Source organism: Lissotriton vulgaris, chromosome 4_1, assembly GCF_964263255.1.
Source record: "Lissotriton vulgaris chromosome 4_1, aLisVul1.2, whole genome shotgun sequence".
NCBI lineage: Eukaryota > Metazoa > Chordata > Amphibia > Caudata > Salamandridae > Lissotriton > Lissotriton vulgaris.
In genome coordinates, this window is record NC_141691.1 from 554761363 (window position 1) to 554788466 (window position 27104).

At 45.8% G+C, this 27104-nt stretch overlaps 1 protein-coding gene across 2 annotated transcripts in view; it reads left to right on the forward strand.

Moving 5' to 3' along the window:
• The window catches only part of PDCD6IP (programmed cell death 6 interacting protein), a 500749-nt gene extending 487172 nt beyond the window's left edge, over positions 1 to 13577 (forward strand). For both annotated transcript variants that reach the window (XM_086964745.1, XM_086964744.1), the window contains exon 18: positions 12886 to 13577. In XM_086964745.1, the coding sequence (XP_086820871.1) occupies positions 12886 to 13048 (163 nt within the window). In that variant the 3' untranslated portion in view covers positions 13049 to 13577. The remainder of the gene's footprint in view (positions 1 to 12885) is intronic.
• Positions 13578 to 27104: the final 13527 nt, after the last annotated feature.

The following is a 27104-nucleotide window of genomic DNA, read 5'->3' on the forward strand; positions in this document are numbered from 1 at the left end:
TTCAGATCGTTTGAGTCTAGGCCTGGCTTTTTCAATAGAGGTGTGACTTGGCCGACTTTGAGGCAGTCTGGTATGACGCCGGTTTTCAAGGAACTGTTTAGGATTTCGCACCAGAGTGGGGCAAAGGAGTGTTTCAGCTTTTTGGTCAGTTGGGTGGGTACAGGATCGTGAATGTGGGATGCGGGCTTGGAGGAAGGGATCAGTTTGATAATTTCAGCTTCAAGTACGGGGTCGAAAAATTTCCAGGCTTCCGTGGGGAGTTTGTGTGTGTTGGTTTTGATTATTGTGGTTGGGTTTTTGGGGTTTTTGCAATAGGGATTGAGGTTGATGTCTAGTGATAGCTCAATCTTGGTGACTTTTTTTCTTTGAAGAAGTTGGCGAAGTTGTCACACAGGTTTTTGGAAGCCTGGATTAGGGCTGCGGAGGTCTTGGAAGTTTGTTGCCTGATGATGATAGAGTTCCTTGGGTCAGTTTTTCGCGTTGTCCAGAGCGGTGCAGAAAAAGGTGTTTTTTCGTTGATGATGGGCTTTTTGTATTTCCTTCGGGCTGCTTTGAGTTGATTGTGCAGGCTCATAGAGGGATTGTTCCTCCATAGACGCTCTGTAGCTCTAAGTTGCCTCCTTTCGTCGTTGGACCATGATCTGGAAGGGATGCTCCTGTGTTTTTATTTAGTTTCAGGGGGGCTAGTTGGTCTAGGATGGACGTCATAGTTGTGTTGTAGTGGAACGTGAGATCTGTTGTGAAGAGACCATCCGAGGAGCTGGGCAGGAGCGTGTTTATCTTTTCTTCTATAAGTTCTGGGGGCCTCCTACCCACGTAGGGCATTTTCAAGATGGCAAAAGTCTTTGGCCACACTAAACCTTTGCTCTGAGGGGGGGGGGTGAGGTTAGGGGGGGTGTGTGTGTTAGTGTACTATGGTGATCTTTGTGCCCTCCCACATCGAACACTATAATCCAGTTTGAGGCATCCCCTGTATCCACAACAAACCCAGAGACACAAGTCTGGTACGACAAAAGCAGAGTCTTTCAGCAATCAGACAGTGGATCTACAAGAATTGTCTTGGCATTCTTCTGTCTTCCCTATCTCAACTGTTTGTTGTGATCTCAGCAGACCTGTCATGCAGATTTGACAATAAAGCAGAATTTGACACCGTAGTGTCAAAAAGGATACCTGCAGCCCCCATCATGCATGTTCTGTGGAGTTCAAGGGAGTTATTGCTGCCCCTTCGGGTCGGCATATTGTTAGCTCCTGGGAGGCCTTTTATACCTGTTTACACCAATAAAATGTTAATTTCTGGTAGGAGAGGCTGGAAAGCCCATGCATATTAGCCTCCAGGAACTTCAGGTTGGGAAAAGGGAACTTCTAAAAAGTAATTTTCTGTAATAGTTACTAAAAGTCATACTTCATCAATTAATTGGATTTTTAATGACTATTAAAAATAGTTTTTCTAGCTGATTCCATTACCAAGTAGTATTAAATATTGTTACTCTGTGTTTCTATATTGGTCAGACAGCCTTCCTACAGTAAAAATAGATTTTGGATGCTAGTCACTGGAAGGACATATAAACAACATTTCTGTTCGTGCTACTTGTAAAAACCATGCAGCCTTCCTTGTGTGCTACGAGGCCTACAAAGGGTTGACTAAAAAAGGATTAAAAGGAATGTTTTGACCGGTCAAAATGGTTTATTTTGACAGATCGTGTCTCAGTTGTTACACTCTTCCAGTCAGGCTACTCTGGTAACCATAAATCCATGTTTGTACTGCCATTGTAGTGGATGGCACATTAGGTGCTGCAGTGCACAGTGACCTTCAACCTCCAGGCCCTGGGTACACTTTATACTATATACTAGGGACTTGTATGCAAGGTAATTATGCTAGTTAGAAGTATGCTAATTTAACCATTGTTAAAGGGGGGAGCCGCAGGCATTTTGCTACTCGTTAGCAGGGGTAAAATGCACGGAGTCTAAAGCCAGCAAATATATGGGGTCCAGCAAAAGGCAATGCATCTGCGGTGACCGCGCAGAAAAGGCACATTTTGACCACCTATTAGAATACAGCAAAAAAAACATCAAAAAGTGTTATCATGTTGATTGCTTATGTCTTGCACCTCGTTTGATATGGGTGAGGTTGTTGCCAAATATTCAAGCATGGTTTTAGTGCAGAAAGTATTGCAGTAAAGACAGAGCTCTAAACGTTCAGTATTACAACTTTCATTAGGAGCTCCACTTAAGGGTTAGCTAACCATCATAAAATAGCATTCCCTCTAGACAAGATCGTACCCACTTTCTACCATACTAATGCACTAGAGCATTATTACATAATCTTCCAGAAAATATTTGAATAGCAGAGAGACAACAAAAATGATAAAAACAGTTAACATATAGGAACAGCACTCCCCCAACTCTACCCATGCTTTCCCCCGGATGACAGCCCCTATTTTCAAAACCCCAGACCCAACAACCTCCCTAACTGCCAGTGAAACCCCTCTAACAACAACAATAATACTGTCATTGCAAGGTCACCCCCATTTCAATTGTAATTCACCCCTAAAAAACCCTTGCAGTGTCCAACTGACTGAAGGCATAACGCTTTTCCTAGTTCTCCACCCACAAACTGAGTGTAAAATCTACTGAGATTGTAAGGCCACCTTGGACCATCTGCTTTTGAACCTCTTTTAAGGCCCTCTTCTGAGCCATAGTTCAAACGCTGACATTAGGAAAGAGAAGAAGTCTACATTCACCCACAGTTCTGTTCTCTTCTGTTAAGCTACACAGAGAATATGATCTGTCCAGTCCTGATGCTGCACCACTAGCATGAATGTGCCCCCAGTTGGAGCAGCCACTCTGTTTCTTGCGAGCAACCTGTACTCTCTATGAATACTCAGAGGATCACCCTTCTCCTATTCACCAACCAAGTCCCAAAGCATTGTAGTAATCCAGTCTTGCAGATCTGCAATCTCTGGTGTATTCCCAGCACCATGATTTTCATACCTCTTCTAGTGCTATGGTATTTAAAACTTTTTTCTAAGGTACCTATTGCATTTGTAAGCACACAGTTTCAAAGAGGAGATCTCATTGAGTTCGACTGCAATTGTAGATACTTGTGCTTAAAGGGTCCGATCCTCATTTTCAGACTCTGTCACTTATTGTTCCAACCCACAGAATTTGCTCGTCAAGACCCTCCAGTCTCGTTTCCCCCTTCTCAAATGCCACATCCTTAATCCTTGACTTGTCCAGTACTTCCAATGTCAGTCATCTTAGAGTTTCAGAACCAAGTGTAAAGTAAAGCGCTCTGATATCCTTCGGGATTAAGTTTGCGCTATACAAAACTTTATAAATAAATAAATAAACTTCATGCCTACAGACAGGTGCTCTACAATCCACATTCCTATTGCCACCTTCTGAGGCTCCTTGCTGTGTTATTTAAATAAACCTTCCTTTGCTTTCCTTTCCTTGACTATCTGCATGCATACGCCTGCTTCCATTGCTGAAGTCATTTTTCAGAACTCTAGTTGGACCTCTCTGTATTTCCACTGTGTGGGCACACTAAAGTATGGTGCTGTGGGGGAGCTCATGTCAGTGAATAAAGCACTAATTATAAATACTTAGTGTCCCTCTGTAGCACTCCGTTAATGGTTGAAATGCCCTTTTTAGAATTAAAATGAGGTCCACTAACAAATTTGTGATATATCCACTCCAAAGGTATCTTGTTTATTGTCTGTTTTAGGACATCATAATGCTACTTCTCATATATGATTTTTGTTCATTTCAACATTTTTCTTTAACCCCTTCGATGCTCATGACGGAACGGTTCCATCATGAGCGTCGGTTGACCTGTGCTCATGACGGAACCGTTCCGTCATGGTTCCATAAGCCCAATGGAACGTTCAGCACAGCGCACGAATTTGCGCCGCGCTGATGAGTTTAATATCCCAACACCTTGTGTGGATAATACCAATGCATTTTGAGTCAAAGACTCTTTTTTCTTCAGGGGACTGTGTGTCCTGTAAATGAATGATTTGGAGTCAAAATCAAGAGCCGAAGCCTTCTGGTGTGTGCAGATTAGAATGTATGACGTGCATAGTGACAATGATCCATGCTCTGTCAGCTCACATGTAGGGCTTGGGGACCAACAATTGGATCTCATCTCCTCAGCCCACAGTGCCCTATGTCTAAAACCGAGGATGTGTCAATGAAGAAGAAAGGCCCCCAACGAGTTGCCTTCTTCTCCATGCACCTCCCCAGCCCCCCCCCCCACCCCCCCCCCCCACCCCCTATGCGGATGCAGCATCTTCCTCCATGGTCCAGGTGAAATACAGTGCTCTTCAGTACCTGTGCCTATGCTTCAATCCTGGCCTTGTAGAAATTCAGTGCTTCCTGGCCCACTTCACTCACCTCTGGGAGCAGGCCACTCGGGGTTTTCACCACTATTCGGGGGTGGGGCTGCATTGCATGCTTTTTGGTATCTGATTCCCAGGTCCTTGCAATGAAGCCCACCACCAGTGCCTCACAGCCCCCTCCGCACCTTGTGTCAGTTCAGAAGTCTCAAATACACCATGGGCACCTGCCAGGATGTGAAGACTAGGACATCGACAGGCTCTTCAAGATGTGACCATTTTAGGACTTGTCTGGCCTTCTCTCCTTTAAAATCTATGAAGTGCAAGCCATCCTTGCATCCTTAGTCATCCGTTTTTCTTCTTACCCCTGTCTGCCACTATGGTCAAAGCAAACAGCCTGACATCTGACAGTAGAAACTGACCGACCTCACTTTGGGTTTGATAGCACATTCCCAAAAATGTTTTACCACGGAGTTATTCTATTCACATGCTATTGGGCTCCACATGTTTCAAGAAAGTTTGTCTCTATTCTTTGTAATTTAGGCCTACTTAACAACCCCAATACGGTCCAAACCCTTTTGATATCTGTCTCTAAAGAATGTATGTTTTCCCATGCTTTTTAAGTAATTTGTTTAGCTACTAGTAGTAGGTGTGTACCCTATTGAGGGGATATAAGGGGGTACATTGTTATAGATAGTTTCTCCTTTAAGTGTTTGCCAAACTCTTTTTTCACAGTATCTGGGAGGGTTGTTTACCTATCATCTGGGATGTGATTGTGTATCTGTGAGATAAAGAGTGAGGTATCAGTTTGCTCCCAGCTAAACCTTCCAGAAGCTGTCAAACCCCTGGCAGTTCTTAATTTGAGCAAGGGATTGAAGTGCTCGCCCATAGAATAGATCTCTAGCTTTTACACTGTGCTTTCCTCCAGACTTTGAAATCCTCACTGACTAGGCTGAAAATTACTTTTCTAAAAAAAAAAAAAGAAATGAAGGGTACGGCGTAAGGTAGTCAATCCTTTTTTATAGCCCATTTTCTAGGTCTCGCCACACCCACAGGATAAATAAATACCTGGTGACATGTAAAAGCTTTATCAGTCTCTGAATTTCAGAGAACTGGTGTTCCTCCTCCTTTTATTTTGTTAAATCTTTTTAATTAACATTTTTGCACATTTTAAACAGGCAATCTGAGCAGAGCTCGTATACCATGGAATAGCGTCTGTTAGCAGTAGAGAGTCTAGCACTCCACAACAGAAGAGGCCCGGGCCCAAATGCAGTCCCACTGAGCGGTGCATAGACAGGTCAGGCATGGTGCAAATTAATTCAACTTCGAACATAGGTTACAACAAAGGAGGATAACTTAAATCAAGGAAGCGTAAGAGTCGCTTGAGAGCTGCCGCCATGTGTAATATAGCTGGGGATGAAGAGTTGGGGGGAGCCTGGGCCCACTGGGCCCAATGACAATGGGAGTCTGGAAGAGAAGGATCATATGATCCAAGGGGGCCTGTGCTACTCAACTCCCATATGAGAGGGGGTGGGGAGGGCGGTTGAGACCCGTGAGTATCAGACCCAGACAGCCTGCCCGAGTCCCTTGTGTTGGTGTCCAGTTCCTGGAGCTTCAAAGTCATTGTGTCCTACTGAGGCACCAGGGGGAATCTACGGAGGCCAAGGAGGTCTTCTCTACAGAGCGCCCCCCCCGCTTTAGCCCAGTTAAGCAGGGATCAGCGCCATGCGATCGTGTGAGGTGACAATGGGAATTTCCATTGTTTGGTAGTCAAGCGTTTGGCCGCTACAAGTCCCAGGTCCAGAAATCGAGTAGTGGCCCTGTGCTTCTTATTTCTGCCAAACAGATGCAGTATGTGAACCTCCCAGCTGGGTGGAGAACACTGGAGGTACAGGCTGTCAGGGTGGTCGTCACTTCTCCCCAGTATATGTTTAAGACCGGGCAATGCCAAAGCATATGGAAAATGTCAGCATCTAACTGCCGACAGCGAAGGCAGATCACATCTGTGCGATGGAAATACCTGTTGATGAGAGCGGGGGTAAGGTAAACCGTGTGAAGCACAAAAAATGTAATCTGTTTGAACCGATGGTTACGTGGGATATATGTGGAACTGCCCCGGACAGAGGTCCATTCCCCATCTGTGAATGCCCTTCCCAAGTCCTCCTTCCAGTGATGTCTGAGGTGAGTGAGATCCGCTTCTGTGTGTTGCCGAATGGAGGATGCAAACCAGCGTGTCAGGTGTTTCCCTGTGCCCATCACGTGAAGGTATTGCGAGGTGTAGTGCAAGGGTGGTTCTTGGGCAAGTGTACCCCACTTAGACATTAAGGTGGCTATAAGTGCTCTATGCAGCAAAAACTGCTCAGGGCGTAGGTTACCTTCCGCTATGAGTTCCTGATAGGGGAGGAGGGAGCCATCCTGGAAGAGATCTCTGTAATATCTTAGTTAATATGTTTTACATGCTTTACACTCCTCCATCTGTAGAACACTATAATGTTGATGTCATTTAGAATGTTGGTGCATGAAGCAGACAGTTGGAGAAGGGCTGACAGCCTTGCTGGCTGCTCCTGGTGGGGCTGATTACATCTGTACTTGAATGCTGTAACCTATCTTAATAAATCCTCTTGAAACACCACAACAGCGTGGACCAAGTTACTACATATTTTATGGCGACGATTTTAACCAAAGAACCTACATCTGCTACCTCTGAGGACCGCTGTGGACACCCTGACTTCCTACTCTCAAGCAACCCCTAACAAGTTTTGAAATTTTCTACTACTCCAACTCTTCATCTGGCACATCAGCCCCACCAGTGACCGCCCACCGGTCGCCCTCAACGCTTAAGTGCCAGTTCAAGTTCCTGTTTATTTAATGAGGGTAAGCCTGCCAGTATGCGTCCTGCGTGATCTGTTTGCCTGTTACTTGCCTACACACTTTGCCTGATGTTCCTACATTGTGTGTAAAAGACTTTCTTTGCGACGCAAGCAGCACCTCTTGATTCAGTTTGTGTGTCCTCACAGCGTTCCCTACTTACAAGAAACAAGGAGTTGCACTTCCTTTTACAGTTCAAGCCTCAAGCCTCTGCCTGCTGTGACTGTTCCTACAGCGTCTATTTCTTATGCTACACAAACCGGTTCCAGTCTTTACGCAATTTAAGTCTTCCTGCTGTCTCTACAGTTTCTCTTGCTGTTTTCAAAAACGCTTTCCCCAGCTGTTACCAGAAAATATACACAAGAAGAGACACCAGCTTAATTTTAAAAATGAACTCCTGGGTTGTTTCCAAGAATACCGTTATTTGTTTTGGTCAAATTAGAGGCCTCAACTATTTTTACTTGAGCCTAAACCACTATCTTCTGTGTTTTCTGTGCTGTTATGCTGCCCAATGTCAGGAACCACCTTTGCTTCCTACAAGATGTTTGCCACATGATTAATATAAAAAAACGGCTTTTAGAAGTGAAACGAGTGAATGGGAACCCCCATGAGTGCTGGAATTCACAACAGCTGTGTAAAGATCTAGTGTGCCTTTTCCACTTGAAAATGCCGTTTTGGACAGCCTTTCTCTCGTTGCTGCACTCGTTGAGGAAAGTGCCATTTTCAATTAAAAAGTAAAATTATATTTTGACTTAGAAGCTAAGTTTACCCAGAGATTTGGTGCCTACGGTGTTTCTCAACCGCCACATTTACATTTAAAATGTACACTGCAGAAGCGATTGTCAGCGCGCGCCCTTACCTTCACGAGGACTGCATTCTCCACTCTGCTCACGGAACTTCACACTCACTTTCAATGCGACTTGAGCCATCCGGCATTAGCGTAGAAAGCGTGCCTCTTCGATTTCAAGTACTGGTCTCCCACGTTGCCAACCACGCCACTTTTTGCTTGTTCCAATAAAGAAGTACAGTTGAAAACCTGTCACATCTTGACTGAGATCGTCTTGGAACAGTTTGTTTTGCAATCGAGTCTTCAGATGTTGACAGGAATGCTATTTTTGGAAGAAGTTGTTCACATCATCCGGTGCGTGGTAGAGATTCAAAATTATTCCAGGTACTTAAGTTGTTGAAATTCTGTGTACACCATTGAAGATGACATTAAATTTCATTGGAACACCAAGTCATTTCTTTATCTCAACGGCAAAAACATTCTTCGAAGGCTCATTGGAGTTTTTCTCTTCTCGAGTGAAATCAGCATTCACTGCACTGTACTTTGCTGCCATCTAGTGGCTATTTTTCACATTTTGCTTTTCGATATTTTATTTTCCATACGCTTGTTGTTTTTAAGTCAAAATTTCACTTGCAGTATGTACATTACCAATATTTGATGTCTTATGTAGAGTACAGTTTTACAGTATTACAGTTTTAAATATTAACGTCTCCTTTACTTTAGGGACATTTGTAGTGGGTGCCAGTCCCATCTACTTTGCTGTTGTGGGTACAAGTCCCATGTTTCAGTAGTGGGTGTCAGTCCCATCTACCTCGTGTTATGGGTCCTAGTCCCATGTTTCAGTAGTGGGTGTCAGTCCCATCTACCTCGTGTTATGGGTCCTAGTCCCATGTTTCAGTAGTGGGTGTCAGTTCCATCTACTTCGTGTTATGGGTCCAAGTCCCATGTTTCTGTAGTGGGTGTCAGTCCCATCTACCTCGTTGTTATGGGTACAAGTCCCATGTTTCTGTAGTGGGTGTCAGTCCCATCTACCTCGTTGTTATGGGTACAAGTCCCATGTTTCTGTAGTGGGTGTCAGTCCCATCTACCTCGTGTTATGGGTCCAAGTCCCATGTTTCTGTAGTGGGTGTCAGTCCCATCTACCTCGTGTTATGGGTCCAAGTCCCATGTTTCTGTAGTGGGTGTCAGTCCCATCTACAGCATTCTTATGGGTTCTAGTCCCATGTTTTTGCTTTAGTGGGTGTCATGCATTTCATGGTTCCTCTAGTCGAGGTACGTCCTCACACGGACATTATTTTTTTTCCTTTCACTACAGTGCACGTTGTAACCTTACTTAAGGTGTCTAGTTGGGTTGAATGTTTTATTTCGACTGTGCACAATAGTTTGATTCTCTCTTGTTAATACCCAGTAATTTTTATCTTTATTCATTACTCAATTGTTTAAAATGTATGGAGAAGGAGTTTTACATTGTATTTCTCTTTCTCTGTCACTTTCTTTTCTCCTGATGTGGATTGCTCACTCGCATGCTTTCCTGGCCAGTTGGTGTGCAGAGAGTAATCATTGATGGTTTCTTTCTTATTTCTTTTTCTTTGCGTTGTTTCTTTCTCATAATTATCAGAAAAGAGGATATGTCTATCTGTTTCTTTCTTTTATCTTTTGTTGCTTTCTTTGTCTCTTCTTTTGCTTTGTTTCTTTCTAGCACTCTTCCCTCTTCTAGCTAATACACCTTAATGCATTTTGTCATCTCTTTTGTTTTCTTTTGGAAGAGAAGAGGATATGTAATATCTTTGTTTCCATTTGGAAGAGAAGAGGATATGTAATATCTTAGTTAATATGTTTTACATGCTTTACACTCCTCCATCTGTAGAACACTATAATGTTGATGTCATTTAGAATGTTGGTGCATGAAGCAGACAGTTGGAGAAGGGCTGACAGCCTTGCTGGCTGCTCCTGGTGGGGCTGATTACATCTGTACTTGAATGCTGTAACCTATCTTAATAAATCCTCTTGAAACACCACAACAGCGTGGACCAAGTTACTACAATCTCCTATGTCTTGGATGCCCTCCGAACCCCAATCTGTTAATTCCGCCACCATGGTGTATGCACCCCACGCGGGGTTCCCAGCAGTGGGATAGCAGGGGCGTAGGGGATGATGGCTTTAGTGAGAAGGAGACTCCTCCGAAAACACTGGTAGGCAATGGCAAGTAGGAGTGCGTCTGGAAGTCTGGGCTTGGAGCCAGGATAAAAGATCTGCAAGAGGGCACCCTGCATCAGCAGAGGTAATAGTGAAGCAGTGTCTAGTAAGTGACGAGATGACAGCCACCTAGCAGCCCATTGCAGCTGAGAAGCGAAGTAATAATGCTCAAAATTGGATACCGCTAGGCCACCCAGCTCGGCCGACAGGTATCATTTCCTCATGGACACTCTATTGCGGGAAACTCCCCATATAAAATCCCTCACTGTCCCCTCCCATTGCTTGAATAAGGGAGGGGGATAACACAGGGTAAGGCAATAAAATAGGAGAGGAGGTGGGCGGGAGGATCACCATTTTGATAAGGGCAATCCTTCTGGAGATTGACAGGGGGAGGGTCTTTCAGAAACCCATCTGGGATTGAAACGCTGTAGTGGCCCGGAGAATATTTCCATCAAAAAGGTCCGCCTTAGTGCGGTATACTCTAACCCCCAGATAGCGAAACGGGTCCACCTGCCTTGCTAGAGAACTGGTGTTCCTCCTAGTGGGGTACACAAAAAGAGTGCAGTACATCAAACACTACAATTTTTTCATCTCTCAAACAGCATTGATTGTTCACTTAGTGGTATAGGAGCAGAAGTCCTTCTTCCTTGGTCCTATGTTTACATTGCAGGCAACTTAGTGTGGGCTTTCCCGCTGCGAAATGTGGGGTACAGGAGCATCACTACTTAATTCAATTCTGTCCTGAAGGAGGCATGCATCTACTTTCATTCTCGCCACCATGTAGACTGTTTTTCTGTTTGGGCAGCGAATGACCTCACTGTTTTGCCCTGCTCTGTAGTCAAACCCTATAGAGAAATGCTTAAGACTACTTGATTGTACACAGAGGAACCAGTTCTCAATGGTTTTATTAAATGTTCCTGCTAGAAATGGCCCTTTCTGCAGGGTCACCCCCAAACATTTTCCTCCCTTTTTTTGCTGAATACGTTTTTGTTGGCTTTTGGACTCTGTGTACTTTACCACTGCTAAGCAGTACTAAAGTGCATGTGCTATCTTCCTACAGTGTGGTAATATTAGCTTATCCACAGATGACCTATTTAATTTACTGATAAGTCCCCAGTAAAGTAAATTTTGTGCGACTAGTGAGCCTGGAGCACTGTTCGTACCACCCACTTGAGTAGCCCTTTAAACATGCCTCAGAGCTTGGTGCAGGTTACAATTTAATGTCGACTTAACATTTAAAGCCCCTTGCCAAGCCTTAAACTCCCCTTTCAGTACATATGTCATCCCTAAGGTAGGCACCTAGGTAGCCAATAAGGCAGGCTGCTGTGTAAGTAAAAGGCAGGACATATACTTTTAAGCTTTACATGTCCTGGGAGTGAAAAACTCCCAAGTTCGTTTTTCACTACTGTGAGGCCTACCTGATCCTTAGGCTAAGGGTGGGGTCTCTGATCACGTTAAAGCTCTTTTTTGAAGTATCCCCTACTTCAAAGCCGCCACTGGGTATAAGAACTGGACTGCCTACCCTACCACTTCAGTAAACTTCTTGACCTGTGGATACTCTGCCTTGAGGCGGGATGGCTGTGCTGCTGCTGGACTGACACTCTGCTGGACTGCTGCTCTCGAAGAACTGCGTCTCTGGTGTGCTGACCTGCCTGCTGCCCTCTTTGCCTTGGTAAGCAGGACTGGTCCTGCACCACTTGAACCCAGTGACTTCAAGGGCTTGCAAGCGTACCTCCTATTCTGACGTTTCAGGGACATCAAAGACTTTAACCACCCTGCTACAGCATCTAGACTCTGCCATCTGTGAGTCTAGACCTGCTGAGTGGTGCCAATCCAGTATTGCGTTCTTTTAAGTGGGTTTAAAGTGCTGCTGCAGCAGAAATCCACCATCTATGCAATTACGCCGCTCAGAAAGGGTGATCTCTCTCAACGACAACACATCGCCACAAGGATCGAGGACATGGCATCACCTCCATTCCCAACGCATCCTCAACTTTGCACAGATTACAGCCAACACATTGCCCTCCTCCTGTGGTTTGATGGCAACGCATCACCGTTTTGCTTCTTGCATCTCATCTCCTGTGATGACGCAACAAAGGTACTTTGCAGAGGGTCAAAACTGGTCCCTCTAGCCGGCCCACGATCCATCGTGGTCAGCCTAAACCTTTGACTTTGTCCAGGTCTAGTGCAACCAGATAGCCTCAGTTAGTGCTTTATGCTTTTAAGCAGTAGAATTCAAGATTCAAGATTTTCTTTAAACATTCATAACTCAAGTTCTGCTTATTGTTTTTTGTCATTTTGGTCTTGTTTTGTTCATTACATTAAGCTCTATTTTCTAACCAGTAGTGATATATTTTTGTGTGGTGTTTTCTCTGTTTTACTGTTTAAAGTTGTGCACAGGTACTTTACACATTGTTTCTTAATTGAAGCCTGACTGCTCTGGGCCAAGCCATCAGAGGGTGAACACAGGTTAATTTAGTGTGTGCATCTGACTTACACTGACTAGGATTGTGGTTACTGCTTGGACAGGGTGTATTCCTTTGCCAACCAGAAACCCAATCTGTAACAGTTCCTTAACCTTTTCTATCCTGTAGTTCTATGTAAGCCATTAGGGGCATAAACCTAGGTTTATATAATAGCCACAATTACTCTTATTGTGATTGTATTTTTAATTACATTTCTGATTTTTGTCTTTAGGTATTATGGAATGCCAATGCCAGTTGGTTATAATCCGTACATGTATGGGCAACAAGCTCTCCCTTTTATGTACCAAGCACCTGGACAAGCACCTTATCCTGGCCCTCAGCAACCTGGATATCCTTACCCCCAGCAACCTGGATATCCTTACTCCCAGCAGTAACTGGTCTATGGAATGACTCTGCTTGTTCAAAGTACAACTCGAAAAAAGCTCACCATGACCGTTACCCAAACTATTGTATTTTAATGTACTGAATGCAATCTCTATTTTTGTCTTTTGTTGAATTCTTAAAACTGTACTGAAGTTTCATTTCTGATTGCACTAAAAGTTATTGCGAGATTACTGTTGCTGCGATTCAAACACTAGGCATAATTTGGTCAGCTGGAATTTAAAACTGTAAAGAAAACACATATAACCTTAATTCCGACAATGTTTTGTTTGAAAATCGTGTTTTTTATACCTTGAATTATTGAACAATTTGATACCGTTATATTACATAACTAAGCCTGATATGTTCCTGGTTCTGGAAGATTGCAGGACAAAAGTATTTCTTCTATATTCTTTTTTTGTTGCTCTTATTTCCTTGTTGCTCTTATTTCCCTAAGACTAGGTAGCTAGTCAATATTTTTGTCTATTACCTAAAACATGTAAATCAAATCATAACTTAAATAAATTACAGAACTGTTTAAAATCCTTTTTTCAGATGTGTTTATGTATTTTTAGAATCAATCATTTTTATTGTGTGGTAGCAAGGTCACAAATACACAGCTTAGCTGCCTACATCAGGGCGCAGGCAGAGCAAAAACTGAAGAGCATTACACAGCGTTCAGGTCTACATCCCAGAGGCTGACTTCGCGATGAATTTAAACCTTAGTGAAATTGTAAGGCTCCTAGCAAAGATACTACTTTTATACAAAATACGAAACAAAAAAGGAACAACCCTACCTCCCCCCCATCCCACCCTCCACCCTCCCTCCGCATCAGTTCGAGTCTGCCTTTTCCGTCACCCCCCAGCCACCAATCGATGGTCAGCATCTAGCAATTCAATCAGTGGAAGCTCCAGGCGAGTCTAATGGTATGAGCTGTAGGATTTGCTGATATTTCGGGCACGTTACTTCCCTCATGTATTTGGTAAGGAGCTGCAGGAAAGGGGCCAACAGCTTTGCGTATTCCTTGACTCTCCCATCTACACTAAGCAATATGCGCTCCATTGCCAAGAGTTGCCAGAGTCTATGAATCCAATCTCGAGGATCTGGAACTATCGAAGACTCCCAATGCGCTACGAGCACCTGTCTCACCGCAAGTAGTGCAAAGGCTACCTGCCTGCCCCTCAGTGATTTCAGCGGGAAGGACCTAGAATGGGGATATCCCAGGACTGTATGTTCGGGCGCTCGTGGCAATGTAATCTGAAATGCTACCTCAACGTCATCGAGGATTGATGTCCAGTAGCGTACCAGCTTTGGGCAGTGCCATAACAAGTGCACCAGGGTAGCGGTAAGGCCACACCACAGGAAGCAGAGGTCTGACTTGGATCTGTCGCAAGAATTAATGCGCTCTGGAGTATAGTACCAGTAGGTAACCACTTTGTATGCAGGTTCCTCGCTCGCTGTATTGGAAGCAGTGTGATGTGCACGGTAAAAAATGTGTTCCCACTCTTTGTGTGTTAAGGGTCTCCCCAGCTCAGTCTCCCACCTGATTGCGCCTTTGTGCGGTGTCTCTTAGGCTGTGTAGTGATCATGGAGTAGAGTTCAGATATGAGTTTACGATCATCCTTCTTACACACCAGCCCCTTTTCAAAGGTTGTCAGGGGGCGGGACATGAGAGCGAATTTTTCAGACCGTGTGACCCAATGTGCGACCTGTGAGTAGTGGAAGGCATCTGACGCTGGTAGATCATAATCCTTATCTAACTTAGGAAAGGGGATCAAGCCTTCAAGATCAAAAAGGGAACCTACCCTTTTGCAACCCTCCTCCCTCCAGCGATGAAAGATCGGGGACGCATTACCTGGTTGAAAGTCGGGATTGTCCACAATCTGTGACATAGGGGAAGGAAACGTGGTCCACCCTTTCTGGTGTGCTAGCCGATCCCACACTTTGAGGGTCAGGGAGGTGACCGGAGAGGAGTAGAGCCCCCATGCTCTATGCCTGCGTGGAAGCCACAGTTTGCGCCAAATGTTTCGTCCGGCTACTGTTTGGTCCATAAAGTTCCAGTGTTTACTGGACAGGGGCCTGTTTCATTCCGTGATGTAGCGGAGGCAAGCCACTTGGTAGTAAGCACCCACTAGCAGGAAGCCAAGTCCTCCCCATGCCTTCGAGGAGGATACAAGCACCAACGCGAGCCGCAGGTTTCTTGTTATCCCATAAGAACTTATTAAGGAGACCTTGCAGTTTCCATAGGACGCCTGGGGGCGGACTCATAGAGAGCATTTGGAAGATGTATAAGATGCGCGGATGCACCGTCATCTTCACTGCCGCTAATCTCCCGTACCATGCCAGATTGAGACGTGACCAGGTGGACAGCGCCTTGGCCGTCTGCTCCGTCAATACGGCATAATTGAGGGCGGCCGTCTTGGCAATGGACGAGGTCAGCCGAATGACCAGTTATGTGATGTCCGTGTGCACCCATTGAAAGGCAAAATCCTGTTGCAGGTCCTGCACATCAGTCCCAGGGACAGAGATATTAAGATTTTGCGACTTCGTAAAGTTAACGTTGAACCCTGCGACGTCCCCAAAGGCAATAAGCTCCCTAGACAGGTACCGCAGAGTTGACCGAGGTTGTGTGAGGGAGAGGATGACATCATCGGCGTACATGCTAATTTTATGTGTCTCAGCTCAAAATTGGAGACCTACAATGTCAGGGTTGGACCGATTGCGTTGGGCGAAAGGCTCCATATAGAGCGCAAATAAAAGTGGGGACAGGGGACAACCCTGCCGTGTGCCCCGAGCAATGGGGAAAAGGGTTGATTTGCAACCATTAACTAGCACTGCTGCGGTGGGGGAGGTGTACAAGCAACGAACCCATCGGACGAAGTTATCACTGAACCCGAAGGCACGCAGAACTGCGAATAAGTACTCCCAGTCGACACGGTCAAAGGCCTTTTCTGCGTCAATCGAGAGCAAGAAGGCCGGAGTGCGCGATCGTTGTACTAGGTCAATGAGGTGCAGGACCTGCTTAGTGTTATCCCCTCCTTGTCTCGTCTCAATAAAACCAAACTGATCCAGATCTATAATATCATCCATAAGAGGGTTAAGTCGAGAAGCCAGCATACTCGTGAACAACTTCGCATTGATATTAAGGAGCAAGATTGCCCGATACGAACCACAATCTTTAGGTTCCTTCCCAGGCTTAAGGATTACAGAAATTGAGACCTCAGACATTAAAGGCGTCACTGCCAAAGTGTCGAGGAAGGAGTTAAAAAGCTGCGTTAAAAGGGGAGCCAGCTCCACACAAAAGGTTTTATAGAACAGAGCTGGAAAACCATCTGTCCCCGGTGACTTAGCCACTTTTAGCCACGCTATCGCCGATATGACCTCTATGTGAATTGCTGAGTACACATTGTCAGCGGACGATTTGAGCAAGGGAGTAATATTACAGGAATTCAAGTATTCCCCTAGGTCATGCAAGTGGCACACTCCCAGTCCGAACATGTAGTATAGAGCAACCACTCTGTATGCCGGGGAGTGATGTTACTGCTCACATTCAGACTGCTCCCTTCCTCCGGTGCCAACAAGTGAACCCAGATGGATGCCAAACCTCATGAAGATCAAGGAACGTCAGTGTTGTCCGTCACCTGTGACACCGACGAAAGGGCTGCATCTCTCTCCAGCCTTCTAGCAGCCGAATCCGATTTGGAGCTGAGCGATGATCTTCCAACTCGCTGCCATTCCGAAGAGCGCCGGCGTCGACGAGGAGGAGGTTTATCATCACCAGACGTGGCAGGAGGCTGTTCCAGACCCAAGATATTATGTGCGCCTTCCAGGGAGCGGATCTGCAGGAGTTTGCCTTGATATTTGAAGATGAGGCGAAACGGATGGCCCCAGGAGTAGGGGATGCCTTGACCTCGGAGATGGCTGGTGATGGGCTTGAATAGTCTGCGCTTAACCAATGTGAAGGCTGCCAAGTCCTGGAAGAGTGCTGGCTGATGGCCCCATGACTGCACCGGGTTAAGGTCTCTCGCCTTGCGGAGGATACACTCTTTGAGTTGGAAGTCACGCACACAGACAAGGATATCCGGGGAGGAGGAAGGGGGAGCTTTAGCACGGCGTGGAAGTCCCACCCTGTGGACTCTGTCCATTTGGATTTCCTGACCCCCATCATCTCTGACAATCTGATGGAATAGCTCCTTAACTTAAGCACAGAGGTATCGCCTTCTTCTTTCCAAGAGACCGCCCGAATTCGGATGTTATTACGTCTGGAGCGGTTCTCAAAATCCTCCACATGGCCCTGAAGAACTATATTCTGTTCTCTGAGGTGCATCATCACCTCCTGATGAAGCTGGTGGAAGTCGTCCTCTCTCCCCAGGTCAAGCTCCTCCAGCATCACCACCCTTTCTCCTATGATGTCGACATCACGCCGGATCTCCCTTAGATCCGCTGAGAGCGCAGTTCTAGTATATCTTCTTTGATGACGGGAACAATTCGACCATAAAAGCCTTGGTTGCTGGCGCATCATCATCTTTTATTTGTGGTATCTTGGTGTCAGGCTGCGAGGTGGAGTGTCTGAAGCTTTCTGTAGGAGGTCTTTCAGGGGTTTCTCTTTCTGACCTCTGGCCGACGACATGATGCAGCAATCAGGTCTCAATCTGCTGTAATACACTCCCCAAAACGAGCCAGGAGGAGGTAGCACTCCAGGCCCAGAGTAGTTCGATCCCAGTAGAGCAAGCCGGTCAGCGTCCAAACCGAGTGGGGAAGTGACGGCAAATTCTGCGTTGTAGTGTGGATCAGGCCCAGACTCGAGATTCCTGTATTGCGCAATTCAGACGGCCGCCAGCTAGTCAAGACCTCCCTCCAGACCAATCCTCCCTCACTGCGAATTCCAGGGCACAGACCGGGTGGGTGTAGATCGCCAGGGCGAGTCTCTAGGGTCCAAAAGGGACTGCAGCCCTGCTGTCTAGTGGGAGGCCGGTTCCACAAGCATTCATCTCAGGCATTCGCTTGGTTCAAGGCACAGTTGAAGGAGCGGTGGGGGAGGGGAGCGCCGCAGTCACCAACCACCCCCTCACATCGCCTAGAATGTAATCGCTGGCAGAAAAATCAGCACCTTTTGGATCTCTTCAGGGGTGATCAGGCCACTCCGCAGCTCATTGATGCTGGTTGCCAGACCTGGTGCTGAGAGCGCCATCTGCCGTGCCCCGTATCTATGGCAGGCCCCCCCTCGGTCATCGGAGCGCAGTAGACCACATCCAGAAGGCCTCTGAAGCGGGGGTAGGATTCTCAGTATGGGTCTGCAGAGGTCGGCATCCGCACCCGCTGCCGCTGTGTGCAAATTGCCACTGCATGTAAGCAAAGTCCTTTTCCTTACCCCACGGGGTCGGCCTCCACAACTCAGCCCAGGGCCGCAGGCTGCACCTCCTACACCAGGCCCGTGCTCTTCTACCACCACCTGCCCGGCGACCGTGGCGGAGCACAGCTTTGCACGCTCAGGGGGGAGGACCCGCAGGAGAAGGCAGCCCCCACCACGCATCATGAAGCGGCGTCCTCCCTCAACCAGCACCACTGCCGTCCGCCGCCTCGCGGACCGAGACCCGCACCTGGAGTCTGGGTGTCTCGCCAATGTCCCTCCGCTCCTCACGTCTACCTCGCCGGGGAGCCGTCTGCCTCATTAAGCAGGGGTGCAGGATCGCCAGATAGGCCACAGGGCTTCCGCTAGTTGCTGTACCTGCAGAGACTGCCTCTCAACACTACCAGTGCGGCTCCACACCGCCTACAGACTTCCGGAGGGGCGCAGACAGGCCGCCTCAGGGCGAACAAGAATGGCGGCAACCTCCAGACGCTTCTCTCTGTTTACTCGCCGGTGGCCACCTCGCTCCATATTGCTCTCCGCGGGGTAGGTCACCAGGTGGGCCAGTCACCAGCTCCTTCCGCCAGGTAATCTCGACTACGGCAGCTCCAAGGTTCTACTACGGCAATAGGCCCTCGCCAGGCCCGCTGTGCCGCAGCAAGGCCGGGCAGTCTGAACAAAGGCGGAAGACCACAGAGGAGCCGATAAAGAAGCCAGCCACCGGTGTCAGGACATTAGCTCACACAGCCACACTCAACAGTAAACTTGGATGGGCTTCAGGAAGAGTGATATAACAACGCTTATTGCTGGCGGTGCCGAAGGGATAGGGACACAGGTCCTATCTCGCCGCCATCTTAGCCACGCCCCTGTGTATGTACTTTTAGATATTTCGTTTGTGTTTATACACCTTTTTTTTCTTTTCTCCTTATTTGACTAAAAATGTCATAGATCAGGGCCACTGATATTTGCTGTGGCTTTATCATTCCCGCTCAGTTACATGCACTACTACAAAATTTTTTTATATTCTCAATGGTAAAGCCCATCTTGTGTTGGGTCAGCAGCTGTGCAAGTTTTTTCTTCCAAGAAGTCTTTCAAGTCACGACATATAGTGACTCCTCCTCTCTGTGGTAATACGCATGGGCTTCAACTCCAATGTTAGGTAATGTTTTCTCTGCTGTCTGGTTCGGACTTGTATGCCTCTGCTCCATGTTTCGACTCCGTTTTAGTTCAGTTCTCTGGTTCTTTTTTTCTGTCTTCAGTAATGTTATTGCTTGCGCTTTTCCTTCTGCCACTCTGAATAAAAACTCTGTGTGTTTGACTTCATTCAACCGAAGCCCCTTCAGTACAGCGCCTTTTGGGGCCTACCTACTCCATTGTTACTAGTCTTCCCGAAAATGCTCCACTGGTAATGGAATGCACGCCCTTTCGGTTCTGCTTGCGTTGTCATGCGAAGTACCTTCACACAGACCAACACTTGGTGTGCAACTTATGCTTGTCCCCCGAGCACAATGAAGTGGTCTGCACTCACTGCAAGTCATTCCATTCCAAAAAGACCCTTCAGATCATAGAGCTGTTCACCTCCAGATGTCATATAGAGCACCCGGCGACACTCTACATCTTTAGTTAGGAGCATGCCCAGGAGCAGCCATCGATCAAGGAGTTGGCCTTCTCGGTCAATGAAAGTCCTGACTCAGAGCTTGGAGAGGACTTTGAGGTAGAGGACATTTCTCCAGCTCAACAACCTGTCAATGCACCTCCCCCGCTCCTATTCACCAGCACAATCCTACTAAAAACATCTGGTACAGCTGATCACAAAATGCCAGGTCCCCAGCCCACCACTGCTGTCTAGCCATGTTCTGCAGCAAAAAAGAAACACTAAGGAAGCCCCGCCTTTATGCTCCGCACCGAAAGCACATGAGAAGTCGAAGCCATCAACTTCGGCTTTCTCGGACCGAGACCGCCAACCAGCATCGTGTCGACAGCCATCATTCTCCACCTCAGCACCGAATTTTCAGTCTACCCCCAGGCCTAAAGCTTTAGAGCTGAAGCATTCCAAGACTGTCTCCAAGCTCGGTTCCAAAACATAGGTGGAACCAATCCTGCACAAGTTGCTGGAGACATTGGACACACACTAGAAGAAAATTTATATCCAGGCACACACTGGACGTCTTCTGGATTTATACTTACTACAGATTCCTCTCTTCTACCACCTAAAAGGTAGCTGACTGTTGAAGAGGCTCTAGACATGGCAGTCTCTCCAAAAAGGAAGTCCAATGTCCAAAGCTACCAGCCCCCCCATACCAACTACACCACCTTCACCCCCACTGCTTCCAATTTCACCAGCACCACCTCCTCCAGGAGAGCCACTAGATTACTTACCAGAAGGGTCTCCACAGTCCGATACTGTGGGCATGGGGGGGACACATGAAGATGAACCCTGGGATACTTGCCACTCAGAACCCCCTGCACGGATCCTGATTTTTATCTTGCGTGCCCTTCTTCTGAAAATGCTTCTTCTTGCCAGGAGGTTATAGCAAGGGCTGCTGCTTTTTCACAATGTAGGGCTTCATAAAGATCCTTTAAAGCATGACTTCTGCTTTGACACGCTTTTCATCACACATAGGGCTACCCAAAAACTGCCCATGTTAAAAGGTATGCTTAAGCATACTGAGAACATATTTAAAGAAGCTATTAAGACTAGGGTTGTAACGCCTAGGGTACATAAAAAAATACAAACCCGTACCATCTGACCCTAATAACATTAAAGTACTGTTACCCCAAACTCCTAAGTTACTGCCACAGCACGCAGGCGTGCCAACTCTCAGGCCACACTGGGGCCACTCTGCCTCCTGACAAAGAGAGTAAAAGAATAGATGCTGGAGTGAAAAGAGTTTCCTCTCAGGCTGCCAACCATTGGCATGTTGCCAACTTGCAAGCTCTCCTAACATGCTATGACCGCTCCCACTGGAACAAAATGGAAGATCTACTTCAGTATCTCTCATTGGAACACTAAAAGCGCGGTCAACAGTTAGTCTCTGACTGTAAAATTATCACTAACCCTTCCATTCGGTGTGTATTAGACGTTGCAGACACCACAGCCAAAGGAACAAATAAGAGTATTTTACTTCGGCAACATGCTTGGCTTCAAATTTCTGGGTTTAAGCCTGAGGTTCAACAAGCTGCCTTAAACATGCCCTTTGATATGGAACATGTGTTTGGTCCTCCCATGGATTGCTCATTGAAAAAAATCTAAAAAGATACTGAGACGGCCAAAGCTATGGGAGCACTTCAAATACCTGCTATCCGTGGGGTTTTTTGTCGCTTAGGATACAGTGGAGCCTCACAATCCACACCTTCTGAGTATTCAACCTCTCAACAAAAGCAGCAAGGTCAGGCCTAATACTCTTAAGGGCTACTACTGAGGCTCTTATAGAGGAAACAACACCAGAGGTAGAAGTAAGGGTTCCTCCCCCCATGAAGCAACACCCTCTACCAAACAGTGACTACCCTACCCTTCCACCCATCATATAACACCTTCCATGGGCAGAATTCACAATTACCTAGTTGCATGGCAATCCATGACATCAGACAAGTGGGTATTAGCCATCATCCAACACAGCTATAGTCTGGAGCTCATTACCACACCACCCAATATTCCACCTTGTGCTCACAAAATGTCACATGAGCATCAAATATTGCTCAAACAGGAAGATCAAGCTCTTCTCCTCAAAGGTGCTATAGCGCCTGTCCCTCTTCAACATCAGGGTTCAGGGCTATACTCTTTGTACTTCTTAATCACCAGAAAGGATGGGTCTTTAAGGCCAATTTTAGATCTCAGTCCCTTAAACAAATGCATCCTATTAGAACACTTCCACATGGTTACCGTACAGGATGTCATTCCACTTCTTCAACAAGGTGACTTTATGGCAAGACTAGACTTAAAGGATGCCTACTTCCACATACCAATACACCCAGCTCATTGCAAATGTTTAAGATTTACTGTTCGAAATCATCAAGGCTCAACTAATAGTCATACCAACCTCCCACCACTGGTTCAAGGATCGCTGCTGAGTTGTGAACAGTTTGCGGATTTCGTCTTGGAGAAGTCCTTGAAGATTGAATCTGACTTACGAACCGCCCTTCAACAACTGTCGAGCAGTCCACAGACCTCCCTCCGTCACCCGAGTGCAGATACACTCCCTGCGCTCCCCTACCTCCCCAAAAACAATGCTTCCTGGAGCTCGTTCCAAATGGCTGATGAACTCACTATATGCAAAATGCTGTTGTCTTTTAAACATTCTAATCATTACAACGACCCTCTACCTGCGAACCTGTTCCTGGAAGTCAGATCCTCCCTACTAACACTCTGGACTAGGATCGTAAATGCTTCTCTTAGTCAAGGTAATATGCCTGATTGCCCTAAAGCGGGCCAAGTTTCCCCGATTCTAAAGAAATCATCCTCTGATCCCACGGATCTTCATAACTTTTGCCCAATTTCCAACATCCCTACCTTGACAAAGCTTGTTGAGAAATGTGTGCTCTCCCAACTCTGTAACCACATCAATCATTTCCACCTCCTGGACCATTGTCAACGTGGGCCATAGTACAGAGTCAGCATTGACTCACATTGCAGATGATGCACTTAGAATGTTGGACCATAATGAGGCCTGCCTTTTGATCCTTCTCGACCTGTCATCAGCCTTTGATACTGTCAAACGCGATAACCTAACTGACCTCCTGGAACACAGGATGGGGTTGTCTGGGCCTGTACTTAACTGGTTCTCCTCTTCCCTTCACAATAGATCACAATGCTTCAAGGTGAACTAATCCCGGTCTCACCCGGCCCCGGTTACTCTTGGAGTTCCACAATGGTCAGCACTTTCTCCCACGCTCTTTAACTTGTTCATGGAGCCTCTGGCAGAAATCGTGAAATCATCCAACATTCATCATCACATGTACGCGGACAATACTCAACTTTACCTGAAGATCGCTTCCTCCGATCGCGTTCAATCCCTCAACTTAATCCTGTTGGAAACACAATGCTGGCTGACACGCAATCACCTGAAGCTTAATGCTTTAAAAAATGAGTTCCTCCTAATCTCTCCCCAGACAAATTCCCTGGACATGGACCAATGGCTGTCTCCGATTACCTTGTAATTTAGACCTCACCTCGTGGATTCAGCATCCTCTCTGGCGATCATTTTAGACAGAAGCCTAAACATGCAGAAGCCCATCAGTTCCCTTACCAAAGGAGTGAACTTCCAACTCAACATCCTCAGAAAACTCACACCCTACCTTCTGCTCCTGACCTTAAGGTTGCAGTGCAAGCCCTAGTGATTTCATAGATGGACTATGGAAGTGCTACGCTGTGTGGCTTGCCCAGAATGAAGACTGCTCCTCTTAGGGTTACCATCAATTCTGCTTCTAGGCTCATAACTGGCACAAAAAAAGTAAACCATATCTCTCTGGACTTGTTAGCCCTTAATTGGCTTCCTTATGAAGCCCGGATACACTTAAAAATCGCATGCATGGCGCACAAAGCCATCCACTACCAGACTCCGCAATACCTTGCGCAGAAATTGGAGCCCTCACGTGGTTCGAGAGCCTCCAGAAGTGCCAGCACCCTATTACTCAAACCCCATAAATTCAAGAAAAAAAAGACCAACTATCGTGCCTTCTCTGGTATGGCTCCAACGATCTGGAACTCCCCCAGTAACCCCCCCCCTCGATCTCATAACGAATCCTTCCATGTTCCTCTTCAAGAAAGAAGCCAACAGGCTCCTAATGAAGAAATTCTTACCTTAGTCTGGCATCGCCATTTGATGCTGTGGCCTAACCGTCGATCCGTGGCCCGGCGGTCTGGACCATATGAATGCTCGAACTTTTCATGTCTGTGAATTTTCGCTTTGTATATTACGGTATTGACATTTATGATTGGGAGAATATTTGATCACTTTTGACTGTGAAATTTAGCTGTGTTTACCATGTTGAACACTAAAGGGTCATAAGGATGTTCAGACACCTATGACTGTGCAATTATCACTTTGTTTGTTTTCTCTTGCTGTGATGTTTTATGTATATGATTCCTTATCTTTCGTTACTCCTGGTTGTTTACATGTACCCTCTTGCCACATATATTGTAAAGCGCTCTGATACCCCCGGTGGTCATGTTCGCACTATATAAAAATGTATATATATAAATAGCAGGCAAATATCACCAGGTCAAGTTTTTGCCATTCGGGGTAACCACTGCACCTCAAATGTTCACCAAATGTCTAGCAGTGGTCGCAGTGTATCTTTGAAGACAAGCTATCCAAGGATTCCCATACCTGGAAGACTGGCTTTTCAAAGCCAGCATTCTTCATCAGTGCCGACAGGACATTTGGAGGACAGTAGGTCTTCTCCACAGTTTGGGGTTTACTATCAACATCCCCAAATCTCATACACATCCATTACAGATTCAGCCATACTTGGGAGCAATCCTGAACATACATTGAGGATTAGCTTACCATAGTCATGTAAGAATTTACTACTTTCAGACAATACTGCCCCAGTTTGACTAACCAACAACACATAGAATGGTCTTGTTTCTGCTAGGTATAATGACTACTTGCATTGCCATAGTTCCCCACGCAAGAATACATTTGCGTCTATTACAACGTCTAGCTAGTCAGTGTTCCCAGACACAAGGTCAGTTGACAGATCTAGTATTGATAGACCGCCACACTCCCCATTCTCTGCAATTGTGGAACACCACCAACCTGTTGAAGGGGCAGCCTTTCCTCAACCCTTTTCCCCACCTCACTCTTGCAACAGGTGCATCAAAGACAGGATGGGTGCTCACCTACAACACTTCGCAGTGCAGGACCTATGAGATGTCAAGCAACAGTCTCCCCACATCAACTACGTATAGCTTCAAGCTGTTCACCTAGCATTTAAACCTTTCCTAACACACAAGGTTGTCCTATTCCCAATGGACAATAGGACAGCCATCTATTATATTAAAAAATAAGGTCTACACAACTCTCGCAGCTATCTCAGATCATCTGGAACTGGACTCTACATCACCACATTTACTGTTGCTCAGCAGGGTGCAGCAACAAGTCCACCAAAGGGAACTCCAACCTCAAGTCCCTACTTCCAAAAGTGGAGCTTCTCTCCAAAAGATCTTTTCACCATATATATCTCTCTCTCGCTCTCTCTCGATATATATATATATATATATATATATATATATATATATATATATATATATATATATATATATATATATATCCAAAATATATCACAACACAGTTCATGCGCTCTTAGGAAATAAGTCCAGCAACACAATTCAATGGAACACAGGTTTAATCCACACAACGCGTTTCGCCTTGCAGCTTGTTCACGTGTAGAGGTCACAGAGACCAAACCATGTTGATAAAGTTAATAAGGGAAACATAAAGAAAGGACCAAAGTACAATACATGGTGGCCATCTTGGAGTGGTGTTAAAATCACTACATAACACAAACGTAAATCTATAACCATTTGGATATGCATAATGACAGAAAATAAGCATACAATCCAGTAAATAAGATTAAATGGCAAGTGCCCTAATCTGAAAAGGAAAGTAATGTCAAAAACAGTACAAAAAGTTATGTAAAGTAAAGTTCATGATCCTTCTAGTCAACACGAAAAAGAATATATCTATCAAACAATCAAGGAAATAGATATTATTGAACGCATTAGCGGTGAGAGAGACTTGTAAAATCTACCAAACAATCAAGGAAATAGATATTGTTGAACGCATTAGCGGTGAGAGAGACTTGTAAAATCTCACAAATTCATGGCAGTAAGAAAACGCAATAGCGGTGAGAGAGTTTCTGAGAGAGTTTTTTAAGTCTCACAAATTCAAGGTAAGTGCCCTAATGGTCATAAGAAATTATATACGTTCATAATAGAAAGTCCTATGAGCATAGTTCAAAGACATGTGACTAGAGTAAGCATTCAATTCACAAGAAATTGGCCCCAATCATGGAAAAATTATGACAAATCAAGGTCCGAAAGCATCAGATGTAATGTTCCCAAAAAAAGTGACATACGTGATCTCTGAATAGGAGTGCAAAGGGTAGGTAAGCCCGTGAAAGTGAATGTTCGTGAATGGGCCCCTTCCTTTCCTCCTGTGAAGAAAGAAGAAAAGAAAATTAGAGAAAAGTACCAGAGAAAAATTAGAGATGTAAAAAAACAGAATCTATCTGTTAAGTAAATTCATAAATTCGTATTTAGAAAACCTTCCAATTTGTAAAGATAGGAGCACAATATGATTCATTCTCTCAAGTGTATTGCCAATTCCTCATCCATGTTAATTTAATTTAATTAAAAACATTTATTCAGCGCACTTTTACCCAGCGGTTTCATGGCGCTATGTGTAATGCAGTGGGCGGCAGCAACTGGGAGAGGTTTAGGCAGTATAGGCTTGCGCAAATAGGAAGGTTTTAAGGTCCTTCCGGAACTGTGGGTAAGAGAGAGATGTACGAAGGGCAACAGGAAGGGAGTTCCAGAAGGCTGGAGCAAGGACAGCGAACTTTGCTCCACCCGCCCTCTGTTTTTTGAACCGGGGAGTGGCTAGAAGGGCCATGTGAGAGGAGCGAAGCTCTCTGCCTGGAAGATAAGGCTTGATAGCAGAGCATATGAACTCGGGGGCGGTGCCCGACCTTGCCTGGAAAGTGAGGCAGCCAA